The following is an 18,449-nucleotide window of genomic DNA, read 5'->3' as shown; positions in this document are numbered from 1 at the left end:
CCAAACAATCATCACATTTAACAATCATTTATCATAGTCATTAAATGATTACACAGGTGCAGTTTCACATGATCCAGTCAAGCCTAACATTTTCCCAGGGCCTACCAGGCCCAACCTTTCTTGCCAACTCCCCTGAACATCCCTTGATTTTGGAAACATTTTATCCCTATACTATCAGGATTATTTGTGTTTAATCAGTTCTGGTTCTGCTGGATGGAGGAAAGGAGCTGAGGGAGCTGTGTCCACAGGCTGTCCCTCCATGCCTTGTCCCTCCATGCCTTGTCCCTCTCCAGCTCTCCTGGAGCCCCTTCAGGCCCTGCCAGGGGCTCTGAGCTCTCCCTGGAGCCTTCTCCTCTCCAGGGGAACATTCCCAGTCTGGCTCCAGGCTCCTGTCAGGGGGATGTGAGCATTCCTCATCTGCGTGTTCAACAGATCCTGCTGGCTTCAGGACCTGGCAATGCCCTGGTTCAGGAAAGGGATCAATTCAGATGTGGGGTGACATTTTAGGAGGATGAAACACATCCCAAAGCATAACCCCCACGAGAGGGATGAGTGAGTGCTCTTTGTGCTTTCAGGCCCTGCAGAGTCAGTGCCTGGCTTTGCACCAAAGGATGATCTGGGTTTCGCATCCGGAGACGTTGCTGTTGTTGGCAAAGGTACTGCAGACCCAAAATCATCCCCTGTGTCTCTTTGAGTTATGAGATGAGGGAAATGTGCCTTTGTAGAGTGGGAGAAGAACAAAAAGATCTGTGCAATGTTTTAGATTGTTCACAATCCCCAGTTCAATGGGGGCACAAAGAATGATGTTTGGAAGTGTTGCAGTTCCTGGACAGACAATTCCGGTCTGGAATGAGATGGTTTGATGTCCCTTCCATCCCACAGCAGTCTGTGACCCCGTGTTCTGCCCTCCAGGTGTTTTTGGGAGCCCTCCTGGCCCAGCTGCCAGCCAGCCCATGCCCTGTGTGGCCAATGGGGATGCCCAGGGTGCCAGGGAGGGAGCAGAGGCAGCCCCAGGGAGAAGCTTCCAGCAGAGCAGCCCTTCCCATTCCTGTCGCCATGCAGGGAAGGAAGGAGAGGTAAGAGCTGCCCAGCCTGGTGGCCGTGGGGTGAAGCCAGCCCTGCTCACTCCCAGTCTGTGCTGGGGCAGCAGGAGTTGGACTGGAGCAGCCAAAGCCTTTGGGCTGCTGCTCCTGATTCTCTTTTGGTGCCACCTGGATGTGCCAGGACCTTCCCACCGTGCTCAGATCCCTGGAGTAGGGCTGCAGGAAGGAGTGGAGCTGGGAAACGCCCTCCCTGACTCCCACAGCACAAGCAGATGTGGAAGGAGGGATTGGCTGGGTTGGGTCAGGTCTGCTTTTCCCCAGGGATGAATTAATCCAGCTCCAATCAGAAGTTTTTCTTTAAAGCCTTCCTGAATATTTGGCCATAATCTGGTCTCTGAGGAGTGGTGCTGTTTGTTAAGATCTATTTACAAATGTAAATGGAGCAAGATTTATCTGAGTGAAGTGTGATACAAAGTCAAAAAATACTGAAATGGAACTCCTTCTGCAAGCCTTGAGAATAGCATCTGAAGAATACTGAAACTTGAAGTTAATCATTTACAGTGTCTTAATTTTCTAATTGCCCCTGAACATGTGAACCCTTGGCAGGATCAGATTCAAATGAGTAAATTGATTAAATTTATTAAACCGAACTTAAATTTCACTGGATTAAATTTATTTGCTGAGTTTTCCTGAGGCACAAAAAGTGTCATAAACACAGGAGAGAGAGAAGGGGCAGATCAGAGAAGATCCTGATTTTCCATGCTGACCTTGGCCAGCATCAGGAACTGGGGATTCAGTTCTGGGGTAACTTATGCTTGTTTTGATTTTTTTTTTTTTGCAGATGAAAGTGACCTTGTCAAAATCTGCTCAGGAGAAGCTGAGGAGGAGGAGGAAAGAAGACAAAGAACACAACCATAAAGAGCAGCAGGAAGCCAAAGACTTGGAAGGGAAGGAAGAATTCCCTTGGGAAAGGATTAGACTGAGTATGAGTGAACCAGAGAAACTCACAGCAGAAAGTGAGGATGAGGGTTTGTCTTAAATGAATATTCCCTGTTCAATGCTGCTGAAATGGAAATTAGGGCTGGTAATTCTGGGTTTTAACTTGGTTCTGATTAGTTTTATTGTAGTTTGACCATTCCTTCTTTCCTAGGGTTTAGTCTCTGTGGGGATTTACTGACATCACCAAGAAATGGATCTCTGTCCTTAGAAAATGTGGCCTTGAACCCTCCCCTGAAAAGAACATCCAGTTTGAAGAGGTCCAAGTGTTCATCCTTGCTAGATTCTGGTAAGCTGGGACAGTAAACTCTTAAAATATTTGGGTAGGTGGAGTGGGACAGTTTCAAAATATGATTTATTTGTGCAGGGGACAGTCCTGAGGTGCTCTGGAAGATCAGTGCTGTGGGGCTGGAGGGGATTTAATTCCTCAGGGGGGATTCAGTTGATCACTTTTCATCTAGAATCTGTTAGGGAGTTCATGAAACACCAGAGGCTTTTAGTTGGATCAGGATCTGAAATGATACAATGCATTAACAGCACAGCGAGTCCCTCCTGTCCCCAAAACCCTTTTCTGGGTGCATTTTGGCACTGAATTGCCTTTAAAATAACCAGTAGGAAAACGTTAAGAGTAGAAACTGCTACTGATGTGCGCCGGCAGTTTATATACAAGCACGAACGGGACGGGACTACTGATGGATGTGTGGGAACCGTTTATTTTCCAGAATCTGTATAATACATAGTTTTGTCTATGCAAAGATCCTGACAGTTCGCATCCAGGCAGCAAGCCAAAGAAACTCACTTGTTACAAGTCAGCCCTGTCCTGTGTCAGGGCTGTGTCCTGTGTCACTGATGGTGTGTCCCCTGTCACTGATGGTGTGTCCCTGTGTCCCTGATGGTGTGTCCCCTGTCCCTGATGGTGTGTCCTGTGTCACTGACGGTTCCCCTGTCCCTGATGGTGTGTCCCGTGTCACTGACGGCGTGTCCCCTGTCCCTGACGGTGTGTCCCCTGTCCCTGATGGTATGTCCCCGTGTCCCTGACGGTGTGTCCCCTGTCCCTGATGGTGTGTCCCGTGTCACTGATGGTGTGTCCCCTGTCCCTGATGGTGTGTCCCGTGTCCCTGACAGTGTGTCCCCTGTCCCTGATGGCGTGTCCCCTGTCCCTGACGGCGTGTCCCCTGTCCCGCTGTGTGTCCGTGTCCCGCCGTGTGTCCGTCCCTGACGGTGTGTCCCGTGTCCCTGATGGTGTGTCCTGTGTCACTGACGGTGTGTCCCGTGTCACTGATGGTGTGTCCTGTGTCACTGACGGTGTGTCCCGTGTCACTGACGGTGTGTCCCGTGTCCCTGACGGTGTGTCCTGTGTCACTGACAGTGTGTCCTGTGTCACTGACAGTGTGTCCCGTGTCACTGACGGTGTGTCCCGTGTCACTGATGGTGTGTCCCGTGTCCCTGATGGTGTGTCCCGTGTCCCTGATGGTGTGTCCCGTGTCACTGATGGTGTGTCCCGTGTCCCTGACGGTGTGTCCCCTGACGGTGTGTCCCGTGTCCCTGACGGTGTGTCCCCAGTCCCTGACGGTGTGTCCCGTGTCACTGATGGTGTGTCCTGTGTCACTGACGGTGTGTCCCATGTCACTGATGGTGTGTCCTGTGTCACTGATGGTGTGTCCCGTGTCCCTGACGGTGTGTCCCGTGTCCCTGACGGTGTGTCCTGTGTCACTGATGGTGTGTCCTGTGTCACTGACGGTGTGTCGCATGTCACTGACGGTGTGTCCCGTGTCACTGATGGTGTGTCCTGTGTCACTGACGGTGTGTCCTGTGTCACTGACGGTGTGTCCCCTGTCCCTGACGGTGTGTCCCGTGTCACTGATGGTGTGTCCTGTGTCACTGATGGTGTGTCCCGTGTCCCTGACGGTGTGTCCCGTGTCCCTGACGGTGTGTCCCGTGTCACTGACGGTGTGTCCCGTGTCACTGATGGTGTGTCCTGTGTCACTGATGGTGTGTCCTGTGTCACTGATGGTGTGTCCTGTGTCACTGACGGTGTGTCGCATGTCACTGGTGGTGTGTTCTGTGTCACTGACGGTGTGTCCCGTGTCACTGATGGTGTGTCCCGTGTCCCTGACGGTGTGTCCCGTGTCACTGATGGTGTGTCCTGTGTCACTGATGGTGTGTCCTGTGTCACTGACGGTGTGTCGCATGTCACTGGTGGTGTGTTCTGTGTCACTGGTGGTGTGTCCTGTGTCACTGATGGCGTGTCCTGTGTCACTGACGGTGTGTCCTGTGTCAGGGCTGTGTCCTGTGTCACTGATGGTGTGTCCCGTGTCCCTGATGGTGTGTCCTGTGTCACTGACGGTGTATCACATGTCACTGATGGTGTGTCCCGTGTCCCTGATGGTGTGTCCCACGGTGTGTCCCTGTCCCTAACGGGCGTGTCCCTGTCGGCAGAGGAGCCGTGCGCGGGGCGGGGCCGCTGCCGGGAGCCGCCGGTGACGCAGAGCCCCGAGGTGCTGGACCCGGCCGAGCTGCTGCCCTTCCCCCGGCCCGAGCCCGCCCTGGCTGAGGCGCTGGCGCTGCTGGCTGACCACGACTGGTGCGTGCGGGGCTGGGCACGGGGCTGGGCACGGGGCTGGGCACGGGGCTGGGCACGGGGCTGTGCAGGGAGGGCACGGGGCTGGGCACGGGGCTGGGCACGGGCTGGGCTGGTGTGGAACACAGCACAGGGCAAGGACAGCCAGGACACACAGAGAGAGGGGAGAAACGGGGTGGGAAATGGATTTGTGGGGAATTTTTAAAGTTGGACACAAGGTTTATATAGTATGTGTTTGTATGTGAACAAATACATGCTGGGTAAATATAGAAGTTATTGAAAATAGGGGTTTTTAAAACAGTTACCCCATCTCTGGGTCAGAAAAGGACTAAATCCAACAGGGGGGTTCAGTCAAGTTTGAGATTAAAGGAGCTTTGTAAATTAGGTCTGGGAACCGGGCCTCCAGAGGCTTGGGGAGTCTGAGTTTGAGGGCTGGAGAGGCACCACCACCACCTTCCTGGGGCTCTGTGTGCAGTCAGCAGCCCAGCTTTGGGGCTCTGTGTGCAGTCAGCAGCCCAGCCTTGATTCTGTGTGTAAAATCAGCAGCCCAGCCTTGGGGCTCTGTGTGCAATCAGCAGCCCAGCTTTGGGGCTCTGTGTAAGATCAGCAGCCCAGCCTTGATTCTCTGTGTAAAATCAGCAGCCCAGCTTTGGGGCTCTATCTGAATTTAGAAGCTCCTTTAGGTGCTCTGTGTGGAATTAGCAGCTCATCCTTAGTGCTTTGTGTGGAATAAAAGCATCTCTTGGGTGCTTCCTGACTTGGGATGTGCTGGCAGAGCTGCTCCCCTCAGTCTGGGGAAGGAAACAGATCCTTTAATTGCCACTGCTGCCAGCTGGGAGCAGAGCTGTGGGTGCTGTGCTGGAACAGTCCCACGGGAAAAGACAGATTTGCTTGGAAAGAGTTTCCTGCTTTATTTCTTGCCTGGCAGGGTGGGCAGCCCTGGCACAGGTGCCCAGAGCAGCTGGGGCTGCCCCTGGATCCCTGGCAGTGCCCAAGGCCAGGCTGGACATTGGGACACCCTGGGACAATGGGAGGTGTCCCTGCCATGGCAGGGTGGCACTGGGTGGGATTTGAGGTCCTTTTGAACCCAAACCATTCTGGGATTATTTCTCATTGCTTTATTTTACCATCTATTTTGTTTGCTATTTGATCCTTTAGAATTCCACACTTGAGTATTTTAATGAGACTTTTCAAATGGATGGAAATTTAAAAATTATTTTTTCACACAGGGAGAAGAAAATTGAAGGTCTGAACTTTGTCAGGTGCTTGTCTGCCTACCATGCCCCTATTCTGACTGCAAAGCTCCATGAAACAACTCTGGCTGTGGCTCAAGAGGTTAAATTTTCCTATCAGAATATTCCACTGGCCCTCTGTGTGTATATATGTATTTTACAGCTTTCTGAAATGATTTATGCTCACCACAGGTGAGTTTTCCTCAACTGAGCAGTCTCAAGGATGATTTGAGACTCAGAGGCTGAGAAAATGTAGATTTTAACTTTATAACATTTTTATGAGTGTGTATTTTAATTCTCACCCATTGTGAATCAAGTTAGAAATGTGTTTCTCAGTTGCTTGTAATGTTACTTAAAAATGACAAAGGGCAAACATGAATATTTATTTTCAAGTCTCTCTGATCAACATTATTCATTGTTTTTTGGGTTTTTCCTGTGTGCAGGTCAAGAATTTACGCTCAGGTGTTTCTCGAGCTGCTGTGGTCTGTTTAGGGGATTTGTTCACCCACCTGAAAAAGAGCATGGATCAAGAACTAGATAATGCAGTAAAAGTCCTTTTGCACAAAGCTGGGGAATCCAACACTTTTATAAGGGAAGAGGTAGACAAGGCACTGAAGGCCATGGTTAATAATGTGACTCCAGCACGTGCACTTTGTTCTCTTATAAATGGAGGGCAAAGGTAATTCCTATAAAGACTTTATAAAGAATATTGTGAATAGAGTAAATTTATCAAATGTAGGCTTTTTACCATCAAATCAGAGTGCAGTAGACAGAAATTTGAAAACCAGTAAATCAGCTGTGCTAAACCTCTACCCAGGACAATGTTTGTTGGCATAGATTGAATTAAAGCCCCTCTGTTCCTTTCTGTGCATTATGTAAGAGGTTGGCTGTTGATTTTGGTGTATTTTCTGGCTGTTTTGCACCACTTCAGTGCTTTTATTTGCTGTTACTGTATATTCTTGGGGAGCTGCTGTTCTGCTTTGCCTGGTAAAGCTGACATAATGTTCCTTCTTTTCCTCCTTTGCTCTGCAGTCAGTTCCTGCCTTGGCCACTTTTCAGCACCTCTCTTTATTTAGCAAACTGATTTATAACTTCCACTTCACTAGCTGCATCTATCTTGCTTGATTCCTCCTCTCTAGGCTGAGCCTTTGTGTCTGCGTTTTAATTTCCTTCTCAGTGCCATTCCTTTGTGGAGTTAATTCCCTTCTTTCCCTGGCCCTGTTCAGTCTGTTTTCCTTTTCCATCCTCATTCACTGCTCACCACATCTGAGCTGGGTGCCCCCCCTGGTGCTTCCTCTCTTCTCTGCCACCCCTTGGTGACATTTCCCGGGCTCCATTTCCCTTCATGACACATTTCAGGTGCTCCATTCAAAATCTCTCCACAGATTTCCTGCACAGCTCCAATCCTCAGAGTTGAAAAGGTTCTCTTTTGTTTCCTGGGCAGCTGCTTGTTGGGGGATACATGGATTCTGTCTCCTGACAGCTCTGCTGCAGTTTCCTACTCTTTAGCCTGAAAGGCAAAAGTCAGCCTTGGGATTTCCATTCTTTATGAGTTACTGGGATCCAGACTGACTTGGGATGGATGTCCCACCCCTGGAAGTGTCCCAGGCCAGGCTGGACAGAGCTTAGAGCAGCCTGGGATAGGGGAAGGTGTCCCTGCCCATGGATTTGTGACCCACAACCCAAACCAGGCTGATTCCATGCCTTTGTGAATTCAGGAGCAGCAGGCAGGAACTGCCCCTGGCTTTATTCAGCACCAAGGGGCAGTGGCCTGTTTGGGTTCTCCCTTCTTGGCCTCAGAGCCCCTTGGCCCTCCTGGGCAGGGCTGTCTCTGCCAGACCTTCCTACCTTCCCTGAGATCCAAACTCACCTGCTCAGGGGTTTTCTGTAGGGATTTGTCCCCTCCAGTTTGTGAGTTTGTACAGGTTTGCTGCTATCTAGGGCATCAGAACTGAGCTGAATACAGCCTTTGGGCACAGATTAATCTGTTCACAGCTCCCACTTTCCCAATTCATGGAGTACAGGAGGTTTTTAATGGATCACACATCAGGGCATGGCCTAAAGGTGCAGCTTTTCTAGGCCTGGCTTTAGGAAGCTCTGGCCATGGAAAGCTCCTGGAGCACAGGGCAGCTCCAGCTCCAGGGACCATGACAGGAATGTGGAATTGCCCTTCAGAGGGGAAATCTGTGTCTCAGTAGGAACTGAAAAGGATTGTTTGACACAACTGCAATTCCACAGGGATGTTCTCTCTGAATTGGGCTGAGTTGCTTAAATTCACCACAACACAATCCTTCAATTGTGGTGTCACTTACAATTCATGGGACCTCTTAAAATGTACCTGGTTTCTGCTCAGCTCCTTTCCAGCCCTCTGTGATCATGACTCTAATGCTGGCAGCCCTGACTAGACAGAAATACTGATTCTTCATCAGCTCCAAAGTTGGGTTTGGCTTTCCCAACAAGAATAATTCCAGTGGGAGGTGTCCCAGCCCATGGCAGGGGTTGGAACAAGATGAGCTTTCAGGTTCCTCCCCAGCCCAGTCTGGGATTCTGTGAGCAGTTATGATCCAGGAGCATGATTCCAGGATAGAGCTGAGAGTGATTTTACTTCAGGAATTTTAAAATCCTGTTTCTTACCTGTATGCACTGTGTTTAACTCCAAGGTGTTGTGTGCACACAAATGTTTTCCAGCTGTTTCCATGAGCAGGGGTTGTTTGCTTCATGGAGTGAGGTCTCTCGGCCTCTCAATTCTTGTTTCCCCCTGGAAAGTGCAGCAGGAGTTACAAATTGTCCTCGAAGTAGCATTTTTAATCCAAATATAAAATTGGAGGTGTTAGAGTTTGCAGGATTTTGTTCCTGAGCACAAGTGGGACCAGCAGGGGCAGCAGGATTTAGATAACAGGATCACTTGCTGCACGAGTTTGAAAGCTGATTCTGGCTGTTCTCTCCTTTGCATCAGCACAGGTGTTTATTTTGTGCAAAGCAGGGATCAGGAGGCTCCTGCAGGATCTTTAGGAGTCAATTGAACACTGCTTTAGTCAATTTTAAAGTGATATCAAGTCAATTTGCTTTAGTCAGATTTAGTCAAGTGCCCAGATGTGTCTCTGAGCACAGGGGCTGGTTTTTCATAGAGCTCATTGAAAGAACAGTCATATGCTTTGTAAAATGAAATTATCTGAATGCAAACTAGAACTGAAATTCTAACCCCCCCTGCCTGAGTCCAGGGATTATTGGGAGGTGTCCCTGCCCATGGCAGGGGATGGGCCTGGAGCTCCCTTCCAGCCCATCCCGTGGTTGCAGGGCTTTGTTTGGCTGGCAGGGCGGGTGGGGCTGGGAGCTGCCCTGCAGGGCTGTCCCTCAGGCCTGTTTCCCTCCCCAGCCACCTGCACTCGGCCGTCAGGAGATGCACAGCCCAGCACCTGGGGGACATCGTGGAGCGCCTGGGCCCCGAGCGCGTCCTGGCCGCGGGCCGGCCCGTGGCCGAGCGGCTGCTGCCCGCCATGGCCAGGTTTGTGCAGGACAGCTCCCAGCAGACACGGTGAGCACGCCTGGGGACAGGGAACTGTGCCCTGAACCCTGGGCTGTGGGGTCAGCACTGCCTGGGCACAGGGAACTGTGCCCTGAACCCCTGGGGTGTGGGGTCAGCACTGCCTGGGCACAGGGAACTGTGCCCTGAGCCCCTGGGCTGTGGGGTCAGCACTCCTGGGGACAGGGAACTGTGGCCTGAACCCCTGGGGTGTGGGGTCAGCACTGCCTGGGGACGGGGAACTTGTGGGCTGTGGGGTCAGCACTGCCTGGGGACAGGGAACTGTGCCCTGAACCCCTGGGGTGTGGGGTCAGCACTCCTGGGGACAGGGAACTGTGCCCTGAGCCCCTGGGCTGTGGGGTCAGCACTCCTGGGGACAGGGAACTGTGCCCTGAACCCCTGGGGTGTGGGGTCAGCACTGCCTGGGGACAGGGAACTGTGCCCTGAACCCCTGGGCTGTGGGGTCAGCACTGCCTGGGGACAGGGAACTGTGCCCTTGGGGTGTGGGGTCAGCACTGCCTGGGCACAGGGAACTGTGCCCTTGGGGTGTGGGGTCAGCACTGCCTGGGCACAGGGACTGTGCCCTTGGGGTGTGGGGTCAGCACTGCCTGGGCACAGGGAACAGCCCCTGGGCTGTGGGGTCAGCACTTCCTGGGCACAGGGAACAGCCCCTGGGGCTGTGGGGTGAGCATTCCCTGGGGACACAGCCCAGCTGCTCTGGGGCTATGGGGTGAGCACTTCTGGGCACACAGCCCAGCTGCTCTGGGGCTGTGCCCTCAGGGCAGGATGGGTTAGGAGGGAAAAGACTGGGGGAGCAGTAAGGGTTGGATGGGCCTGGAGCACCCCGGGCTGGTGGGAGGTGTCCCTGCCCTGGCAGAGGTGGAAGGGGATGGGATTTAAGGTCCCTTCCAAACCAACCTTTGAGTGCAGCTGCTATCCCAGCACTGGCAGGGCTCTCAGGGTAGTGCCCGTGGCAGGAAGCACCTGGATAGCTCCCACACACCCTGGCTGCAGGAGGAGAGGGGCTCACAGGGTGTGCTGTGCTGGCACAGAGGAGGGGCAGCCACACAGGGAATGCTGGCTCTGGAATCCACACCTGGAGCTGATCCGTGTCTTTGGCTGACAAGGCTGGACCACCCTGGTTAAAGCCAGCAGAACTGGAAGGCTGTTCTCATTAATTTGTTCAGTTAATTAAAGTGATCCTTGAGCACATCCTCTGAGGGAGGATGGAAAGGGGAGTCAGCAATCTCAGAGTCGTGGAATCACTGAGGTTGGAAAAGAGCTCTAATAACAGTGACTGGGCACTGCAAACCTCCTTGGACATCCCCTGCCCAGGCCTGAGCCCCCTTTCCATGGGGCAATTCCTGCTGTGCCCACCCTGAGCTGCCCTGGCCCAGCCTGAGGCCGTTCCCTCTGCTCCTGTCCCTGTTCCCTGGAGCAGAGCCCGACCCCCCCGGCTGTGCCCTCCTGGCAGGAGCTGTGCAGAGCCACAAGGGCCCCTGAGCCTCCTTTGCTCCAGGCTGAGCCCCTTCCCAGCTCCTCAGGGATTCTCCAGCCCCTTCCCAGCTCCTCAGGGATTCTCCAGCCCCTTCCCAGCTCCTCAGGGATTCTCCAGCTCCTTCCCAGCTCCCTCAGGGATTCTCCAGCCCCTTCCCAGCTCCTCAGGGATTCTTCAGCCTCTTCCCAGCTCCCTCAGGGATTCTCCAGCCCCTTCCCAGCTCCCTCAGGGATTCTCCAGCCCTTCCCAGCTCCTCAGGGATTCTTCAGCCTCTTCCCAGCTCCCTCAGGGATTCTCCAGCCCCTTCCCAGCTCCTCAGGGATTCTTCAGCCCCTTCCCAGCTCCTCAGGGATTCTCCAGCCCTTCCCAGCTCCTCAGGGATTCTCCAGCCCCTTCCCAGCTCCTCAGGGATTCTCCAGCCCTTCCCGGCTCCTCAGGGATTCTCCAGCCCCTTCCCAGCTCCTCAGGGATTCTCCAGCCCCTTCCCAGCTCCATTGCCTTCCCTGGACACAGTGTCCCTGCACCCTTCCATTTTGGAATCACACACCTGGCATGACCCAGTGACAACGCAGTCCCTGTTCTGGATGTCCTGGTGCTCTCCCTGCAGGTACTACGGGCGGAGGATGCTCTTCAGCATGATGGCTCATCCTGACTTGGATAAAATCCTGGAGAAGTTTGTGCCAGCCAAGGATTTGCCTTACATTAAGGAAACTGTTGGCAGCCTACGAGAGAAGGTGTGTGGGAAAGCTCTTGTGTAGCTCCTGGGGCAGCTGGAGGTGTCCTGGGGGCTCTTGGGTGTGGACAATTGCAGCACTGCAGCCACAGTGATTCCCTGTGGTTCCCCTGGTCCATGAATTCCTGCTGTGCCTTTGTGCAGGGCCTGGGGGAGATGCCCTTGGATACACCCTCAGCCAAAGGGAGGCGTTCCCAGACTGGAAATGTTGGACATTTGCGGTCGTCCTCTACTTGCAGAGATGCTCCCAATATCTCAGACAGGTAATGAGCTCCAGTGCTTATCCTGGGAGGAACCTGGCCAAGGGAGGAGCACAGAAACAGCCACACAGGGCTGGGAAAGTTAAACATTCCTCAAGGAAAAGCAGAGTCCTGATCTAACTTTTAGTGACTGGAGAGCAGTAACATGAATATGGTAATTACAGCAGCTATGATGGGCTGTAGGTAAAAGTTAAGGTACAGATTGGTTCTGCTGTATGAAGATGCTCAGCACAGAAAAGTCTATAATGCATTGTAACCTAAACTAAGGGTGTGCAGGCCTGCCTGCAGCTGGAGCTGGCAGCTGTGGGCACAGCTCTGTCACCCACGGCCCTGGGCTGCTGGGACACCTTGGATACAATAACCTGCATTTGGGAGAGCCCCTGGAGTCCCACATCCCTCATTCAGGCTCTTACATGGATCCATGGAACGTGAGCTGCCATCAAGGCCAAGTGGGACAAACCCTGGGAGCTGGGGTCTCAGGATAACTCTGGGGAGGCCCTGTGGTGCACACAGGTGCAGGATGGTGGGAAGCTGTGGATTAATCCTGCCTCGAGCAAAGACAAACCCATCCCTGGGACTGCCTCTGCTCAGGGGCCTGGCTGCCCCTGCATCCCTGGCAGTGTCCCAGGCCAGGTTGGACATTGGGGCTTGGGGCAGCCTGGGACAGTGGGAGGTGTCCCTGCCATGGCAGGGTGGCACTGGGGGGATTTAAGGTTCCTTCCAACCCCAACCATTCCATGGTTTGTGATTGAATGAGCTGAAAAAGAAGCACCCCCAAATTTAAAGCAAGCCAAAAACTTCATCCAAGAACACAGAGTTCAGAGGCCTGTGACTGCAGTGTCTCTTCAGAACCAGATTTCTTTAACACACCCTCCACAGTCCAAAATAATAACTAGTTCTACATTTACAGTTTTGATTGCTTATTCCATTCCCCATCCAAGCCTTGTGTTCAGGAATTAGGAGTGAGGTAATGACTGCCTGGTCTGTAAATACCTGGACAGAGAGGTGATTCCACAGGTTTAGAATTCTTTCCATGACTCTCTAATGAGATCAGGTGCCACAGGAAATTTGTTGTGAAATATTCTAGGAAGAGCTGTTGGGTTTTCAGCTCAGCATGGAGAGTTGCTGAGGTAACACCTGGCCTGGGATCAGCCTTTAAAGTACTCTGGGATTAAAGATTTAAACTACAATAAGTTTGGGGGTTTTGGGATGGGGTTGGTTGTGATAGTGGGGCTTGCTATGGGAGGTATGTTGGGGTTACTAGCAGATGAGGGGACAGTAAATAGTGGGGGTTTGTTGTCGGTCCCATTGGATTTTAGTGGGGTGGCTACGATGTAAGGGAAGTTCCCAGTTGTTCCCAGTCACAAAACCAGCTGCATTTGGAGCAGAGTGGATATAAGACTTTGGGAACAGCAATTACTATTGGGTGATCTCTTTTTAATTCACCATATTTAAGGTGAAACTTTGTGTTTACTTCTGATACTTGCACTTAGATGAGAAGAGAACGTGTGGGATGAGTCTCCTGTTCCAACTGATGGAACAACATTTCCCTTTCCCACAGGGACAGCACGGAGAGCCACGAGGCCCCTCGGAGAGCAGCCCCTCGCAGTGCCCTGGAGAGTGAGGAGTACCTCAGGGACCTCGTGGGGTCGCTGAACGCCAGAGATTTCCGGGAGCGCATCCGCGGCGTGCGGCAGCTGCTGCTGGACACGGAGAGCAGCCCGGCCCTGGTGCTCCCCAGCATCGTCAGGGTAATGCCACACGTCCTGGCTGGATGGTCACAGGGGGTGACAGTCCCTCTTGGGCTCTGGCTGGATGGTCACAGGGGTGACACTCCAGCTCGCTGGATGGTGACAGGGGGGTACAGTCCCCTCTCTCTCTGCTGGATGGTACAGGGGGTGACAGTCCCCTCTCCAACTCTGGCTGGATGGTGACAGGGAGGTGACAGTCCCTCTCTCAGGCTCTGGCTGGATGGTCACAGGGGGTGACAGTCCCCTCTCTTGGGCTCTGGCTGGATGGTGACAGGGGGTGACAGTCCCCTCTCTCAGACTCTGGCTGGATGGTGACAGGGAGGTGACAGTCCCCTCTCTCAGACTCTGGCTGGATGGTGACAGGGGGTGACAGTCCCCTCTCTCAGACTCTGGCTGGATGGTGACAGGGGGGTGACAGTCCCCTCTCTCAGACTCTGGCTGGATGGTGACAGGGGGGTGACAGTCCCCTCTCTCAGGCTCTGGCTGGATGGTGACATGGGGGTGACAGTTCCCTCTCTTGGGCTCTGGCTGGATGGTGACAGGGGGGTGACAGTCCCCTCTCTTGGGCTCTGGCTGGATGGTGACAGGGGGGTGACAGTCCCCTCTCTCAGACTCTGGCTGGATGGTGACAGGGGGTGACAGTCCCCTCTCTCAGGCTCTGGCTGGATGGTCACGGGGGTGACAGTCCCCTCTCTCAGGCTCTGGCTGGATGGTGACATGGGGTGACAGTCCCCTCTCTCAGGCTCCAGAGAATCCCAGCTACCAGTGAAACCAAAGGGCCACAGCACAGGCCTGGGGTAGAACTCGGGGTAACTTTATTAGATGGCAAAACTCCCCCTCCCCAAGGTCCCAGGACCCCAAACTGGGGGCAAACAATGGCTTATAAAGGGGGGCAGGTCTCAGGGGAGGATACAATCTCCAGCTAATCAGGAGAACTGGGGGTGGAACACAAGGTGGGGAATCCAAGGTATATAAACCAATGAAGGATTTCAAAGGAGGAAAACAGCTGCAGTGAGCTAATGGGGTTTGAAAGAATACAAAACTGACAAGGAAGTTCCTAGGCGAAAGGGCAGGTTCAGGGAGAGATTGGCATTTCATGGAAGGAGGAGTAAAGGAAGTTCTGGGGAAGGGGTATGGATAGGAGGGGTTTAAAACTTGGCAGAAAATAGCTAGGTAACAAACAAAAAACTAACACTTAACTAAATAACAATAAAGGAACAAGTCTAGTTTTAAAAACATAAAATACAAAATGGGCAACCTGTGCCACTCTAAAGGCAGAGAAAAGGACAGCATAAGGAAATTAAAAAATTACAAATTAAACAGCAAGCACATTAAAAAAAAACAAACTAAAAAGCACTAAAATGCACACTACAACAGGTAACGCTGCAACAGGCTGGGATCCAGAGGGCTTGGAGCTGGGCTGATGCCTCAGGTTCAGCTTTTCTATTTTCACATTCTGTGCTGCTTCAGTGTGAGGGTCTGGGCTGCCTATCAGGGGATGGTGAGCTCTGTGCACAGAGCAGGGAGACAAAACAATTCCTGCCCCAGCTGGGCACCCAGGACAAATGATCCAAATCTCAGGCCCAAGAGTGTCACTCTTGTGCCAAGAATGGCACAGGAACAGGCAGGAGGCAGGATTGTAGAAGGAGCAAAGAAGGCTTTATTCAAGAGAACCACGCGGTTTTTATAGAGTGATACGATCGATTCTCTTTGATTGGCTAACTAACAAAAACATCTTCCTCACACACTGAGGAGAACAGAAAGACAAAGTGGAAAAACTTCTGTTTTAACTTTCTAGTAGAAAATCACCTGCAGATTGTTTATACTTAACAAGTTATTACATCCTTACAACTCCCTAAAAATTCTCACAAGTCACTGTGAGAGACGCTTGCTGTTTCTCTGTCTGTCCCATGGCATCCACACAAGAGCACAAACCCCGTGGGCTGGAGAGAGAAAAACAAGCAGGGTGGGACTGCCGGGGCTAAAGCTGGAATGGGACAATGAACTGCAAGATGCAAATGGAGCAGAACTGATCCCAGGGACAGACCCCGTGCCCGGCCGTGCATTTTGGGGCCATTTTGGTTCGTCTTGGGTGCAGCCCTGGCTGGGCTCTGGTGCTGCCCAAGGTGGATCCATGGAGGAGATCCTTTGAATCAATCCCTGCTTTATTCTGGAACTCCACCAACCGCTCAGCCTTCACAAGGCATCAGGGTCAGCAAGTTTTCTGAGAAAAGTCTTGGATCTTCTTGGAATAACGATGATGGACAGAGAGCATTGAGGGCCGGGGTCTGTGTGAGACCCTAAGGGAGGAAGGGAAGGAAACAGGAGGAAAAACGTGGAATTTTTCACTCATAACTCTTTTGAACCACTGCCCTGAGAAGCTGTGTCTGTCCCATCCCTGGCAGTGTCCAAGGCCAGGCTGGATGAGGCTTGGAGCAGCCTGGGATAGTGGAAAGTGTCCCTGATGATGGCAGGGGGTGGAAAGGGATGGGCTTTAACATCTCTTCCCATGGAAACCAATCTGTGATTCCATGGTTTCTGGAGTCCTTGTGCTGTTTTTCACACCACTCTTGGGTAAATATCAAATATGGAATAGTTGTGAAAAAAGCAGAAAGGATTAATGAAGAACTGTAAAACTGAAGTAGAGTTACAAGTTTTTGTGTGTGGGAGAAGGTGAGGAAAGTACCATGCCAAATTTACTGTGCTAAAGCTCAGGATGAGGATCCTGTCCAATAGGAAAGGAGGTTCTGTAGGAGAAAGAAACATCCAGCAGCTATAAATTAAAGACAGATACAATGAAAGGAAACCCAAGCTTGTCCTCCAGCAGTGTCATATCTTTGTGTGGAATGATGGAATTGTGCTGTGGAACCTCCTGGTGTCCAATCTGTGGATGGCTTTGAAACTCTCAGACATTCCCTGTGCTGAACAGAGCCATGGCTCCCTAAAAATACTGGCTGGCAGGAAATGTGGGTCACAGTGAGAGTTACTGTGCCAGGAGTCATTGCACTGCAGGGCTTCAGATCAGATGAATGCACGGGGTTAAAATAGCAAATCTGGGTTCACTTGCTCAAAAATGGTCCCAGGTATTTGCATATCCCAGAATCCCAGAATCTCAGAGTGGTTTGGGTCAGAAAGGACCTTACAGAACATCTGTTTCCAACCCCTGGGGATAGCAGAGCCATCACTGGCCGAGGTGGCCAATTAAAGGGTAGCACTAAAGCAGGTAATGAGCTTTATTGATTCCCAGTTCCATGGGTGCTGCTTGGATGCTTTTCCAGATCTTTGATGCTTTCAAGCCTCGCTTGCACGACTCCAACAGCAAAGTGACCCAGGTGGCTTTGGAGGCCATGCACAAGATGATTCCTCTGCTCAAAGACAATTTGTCTCCTGTGATCAACATGTTGATTCCTGCCATAGTGGACAACAACCTCAACTCCAAAAACCCAGGGATTTATGCTGCTGCCACAAATGTGATCCAGGCTCTATGTCAACACTTAGGTGAGCAATTTATTTTTTCTTAATTTGAAGCAGTTTTAATTGTGGTGATTAAGTTGTAAATTGAAAGTGTTACTCTTTCCAAGAGTTGCACAGAGTTGCTACACTGTGTGAAAATCATTGGGTTTATTCTCACCACACAAATCACCTTGATATTGCTCAGTACTGCTTTGGTTATTTTTCCATGGCATTCTCTTATTTACCTTTTCCCATACTGTGTTTATTTCCAGATAATTTAATTTCCATTTAAGAATTTAATGTGTTTTGCTCTTTGCCTTCAGACACCTCCCTGCTCCTGCAGCCGTTCTGCACAAAAGCCCAGTTCCTGAGTGGAAAAGCAAAGCAGGACCTGACAGAAAAGCTGGCTGGTAAAGTGCTGCTTTCCTTTGCTTCTTTGGTTGGTTGGGTTCCCTTAATTAGAGGAATTAATTGCAAGGTGGAGGTGGGTCTGTACCTTCCCTTCTGTCTCCGGAGGTTGTGCAGCACTTGTCACATTTCAGCTCTTTAATGGAAATTGGAGCTATTGCTGACAAAACAAAGGATTAGCATTAACATTAGTGTTATGTAGTCAGATAGAAGATCTATAACTACCTGGAATTTATAAATATTTATATATATATTAAGGATTTAATTTAAATGTAAATACCTCATATATTTAAATACCTTAAGGATTAACATTTATAAATACCTTAAGGATATAATAATTTTAACATGGCATTGTATTCCCTCTGCCAGTGCTCATTCCCTGATGCTCTTGTCAGGAATCCAGACTGGTTTGGGTTGAAGGGACCTCAAATCCCCCCAGTGCCACCCCTGCCATGGCAGGGACACCTCCCACTGTCCCAGGGTGCCCCAATGTCCAGCCTGGCCTTGGGCACTGCCAGGGATCCAGGGGCAGCCACAGCTGCTCTGGCAATTCCAGCCCAGCCCCTGCCCACCCTCCCAGCCAGGAATTCCTTGAGAAAAGCTGAATTTCCATGCTTAGAATGAACAAGGAATGTCTTTATGGGGAATATGCTTGAACCAAACATTTCCTTGGCTCATTTTCAGAGCAGTTCTGTGTGAAATGGAACTCAGTAACACAATGGACAGGCTGTTCTGGAAATATCCCTAAATTTGTGCTTTCTGAGGGTGTTAAACAGCCTTTAAACAGTCCCTCTCTTGCTGGGATTTTTGGAGTGTTTGTATTATATATCAGAAGAGGCTGTTCTGTCAGAAAGGGAAACATTTACTAATGAAACACTGAATTCATTCTTGAGGAAAATATTTCATCCTATAAACATATATATTTATTTTATACATATTTTATATGTATGTGTGCAGGGCCAGGAGTTGGA

The 18,449-nt window shown here is 51.2% G+C and overlaps 1 protein-coding gene across 1 annotated transcript in view; it reads left to right on the top strand.

Annotated features, from left to right (window-relative positions):
- Positions 1-18,449, top strand: part of TOGARAM1 (TOG array regulator of axonemal microtubules 1) — a 36,387-nt gene that overhangs the window by 16,319 nt on the left and 1,619 nt on the right. Inside the window, exons 11-23 of the mRNA XM_030950065.1 lie at positions 576-656; positions 913-1,076; positions 1,885-2,059; positions 2,194-2,328; positions 4,479-4,623; positions 5,850-5,955; positions 6,296-6,531; positions 9,229-9,387; positions 11,481-11,607; positions 11,751-11,869; positions 13,428-13,617; positions 16,896-17,115; positions 17,394-17,480. Coding sequence (XP_030805925.1) covers positions 576-656; positions 913-1,076; positions 1,885-2,059; positions 2,194-2,328; positions 4,479-4,623; positions 5,850-5,955; positions 6,296-6,531; positions 9,229-9,387; positions 11,481-11,607; positions 11,751-11,869; positions 13,428-13,617; positions 16,896-17,115; positions 17,394-17,480 — 1,944 coding nt within the window. The remainder of the gene's footprint in view (positions 1-575; positions 657-912; positions 1,077-1,884; positions 2,060-2,193; positions 2,329-4,478; positions 4,624-5,849; positions 5,956-6,295; positions 6,532-9,228; positions 9,388-11,480; positions 11,608-11,750; positions 11,870-13,427; positions 13,618-16,895; positions 17,116-17,393; positions 17,481-18,449) is intronic.

Source organism: Camarhynchus parvulus, chromosome 5, assembly GCF_901933205.1.
Source record: "Camarhynchus parvulus chromosome 5, STF_HiC, whole genome shotgun sequence".
In the NCBI taxonomy this organism is placed as follows: domain Eukaryota; kingdom Metazoa; phylum Chordata; class Aves; order Passeriformes; family Thraupidae; genus Camarhynchus; species Camarhynchus parvulus.
This window is presented reverse-complemented; position numbering and strand designations above follow the sequence as displayed.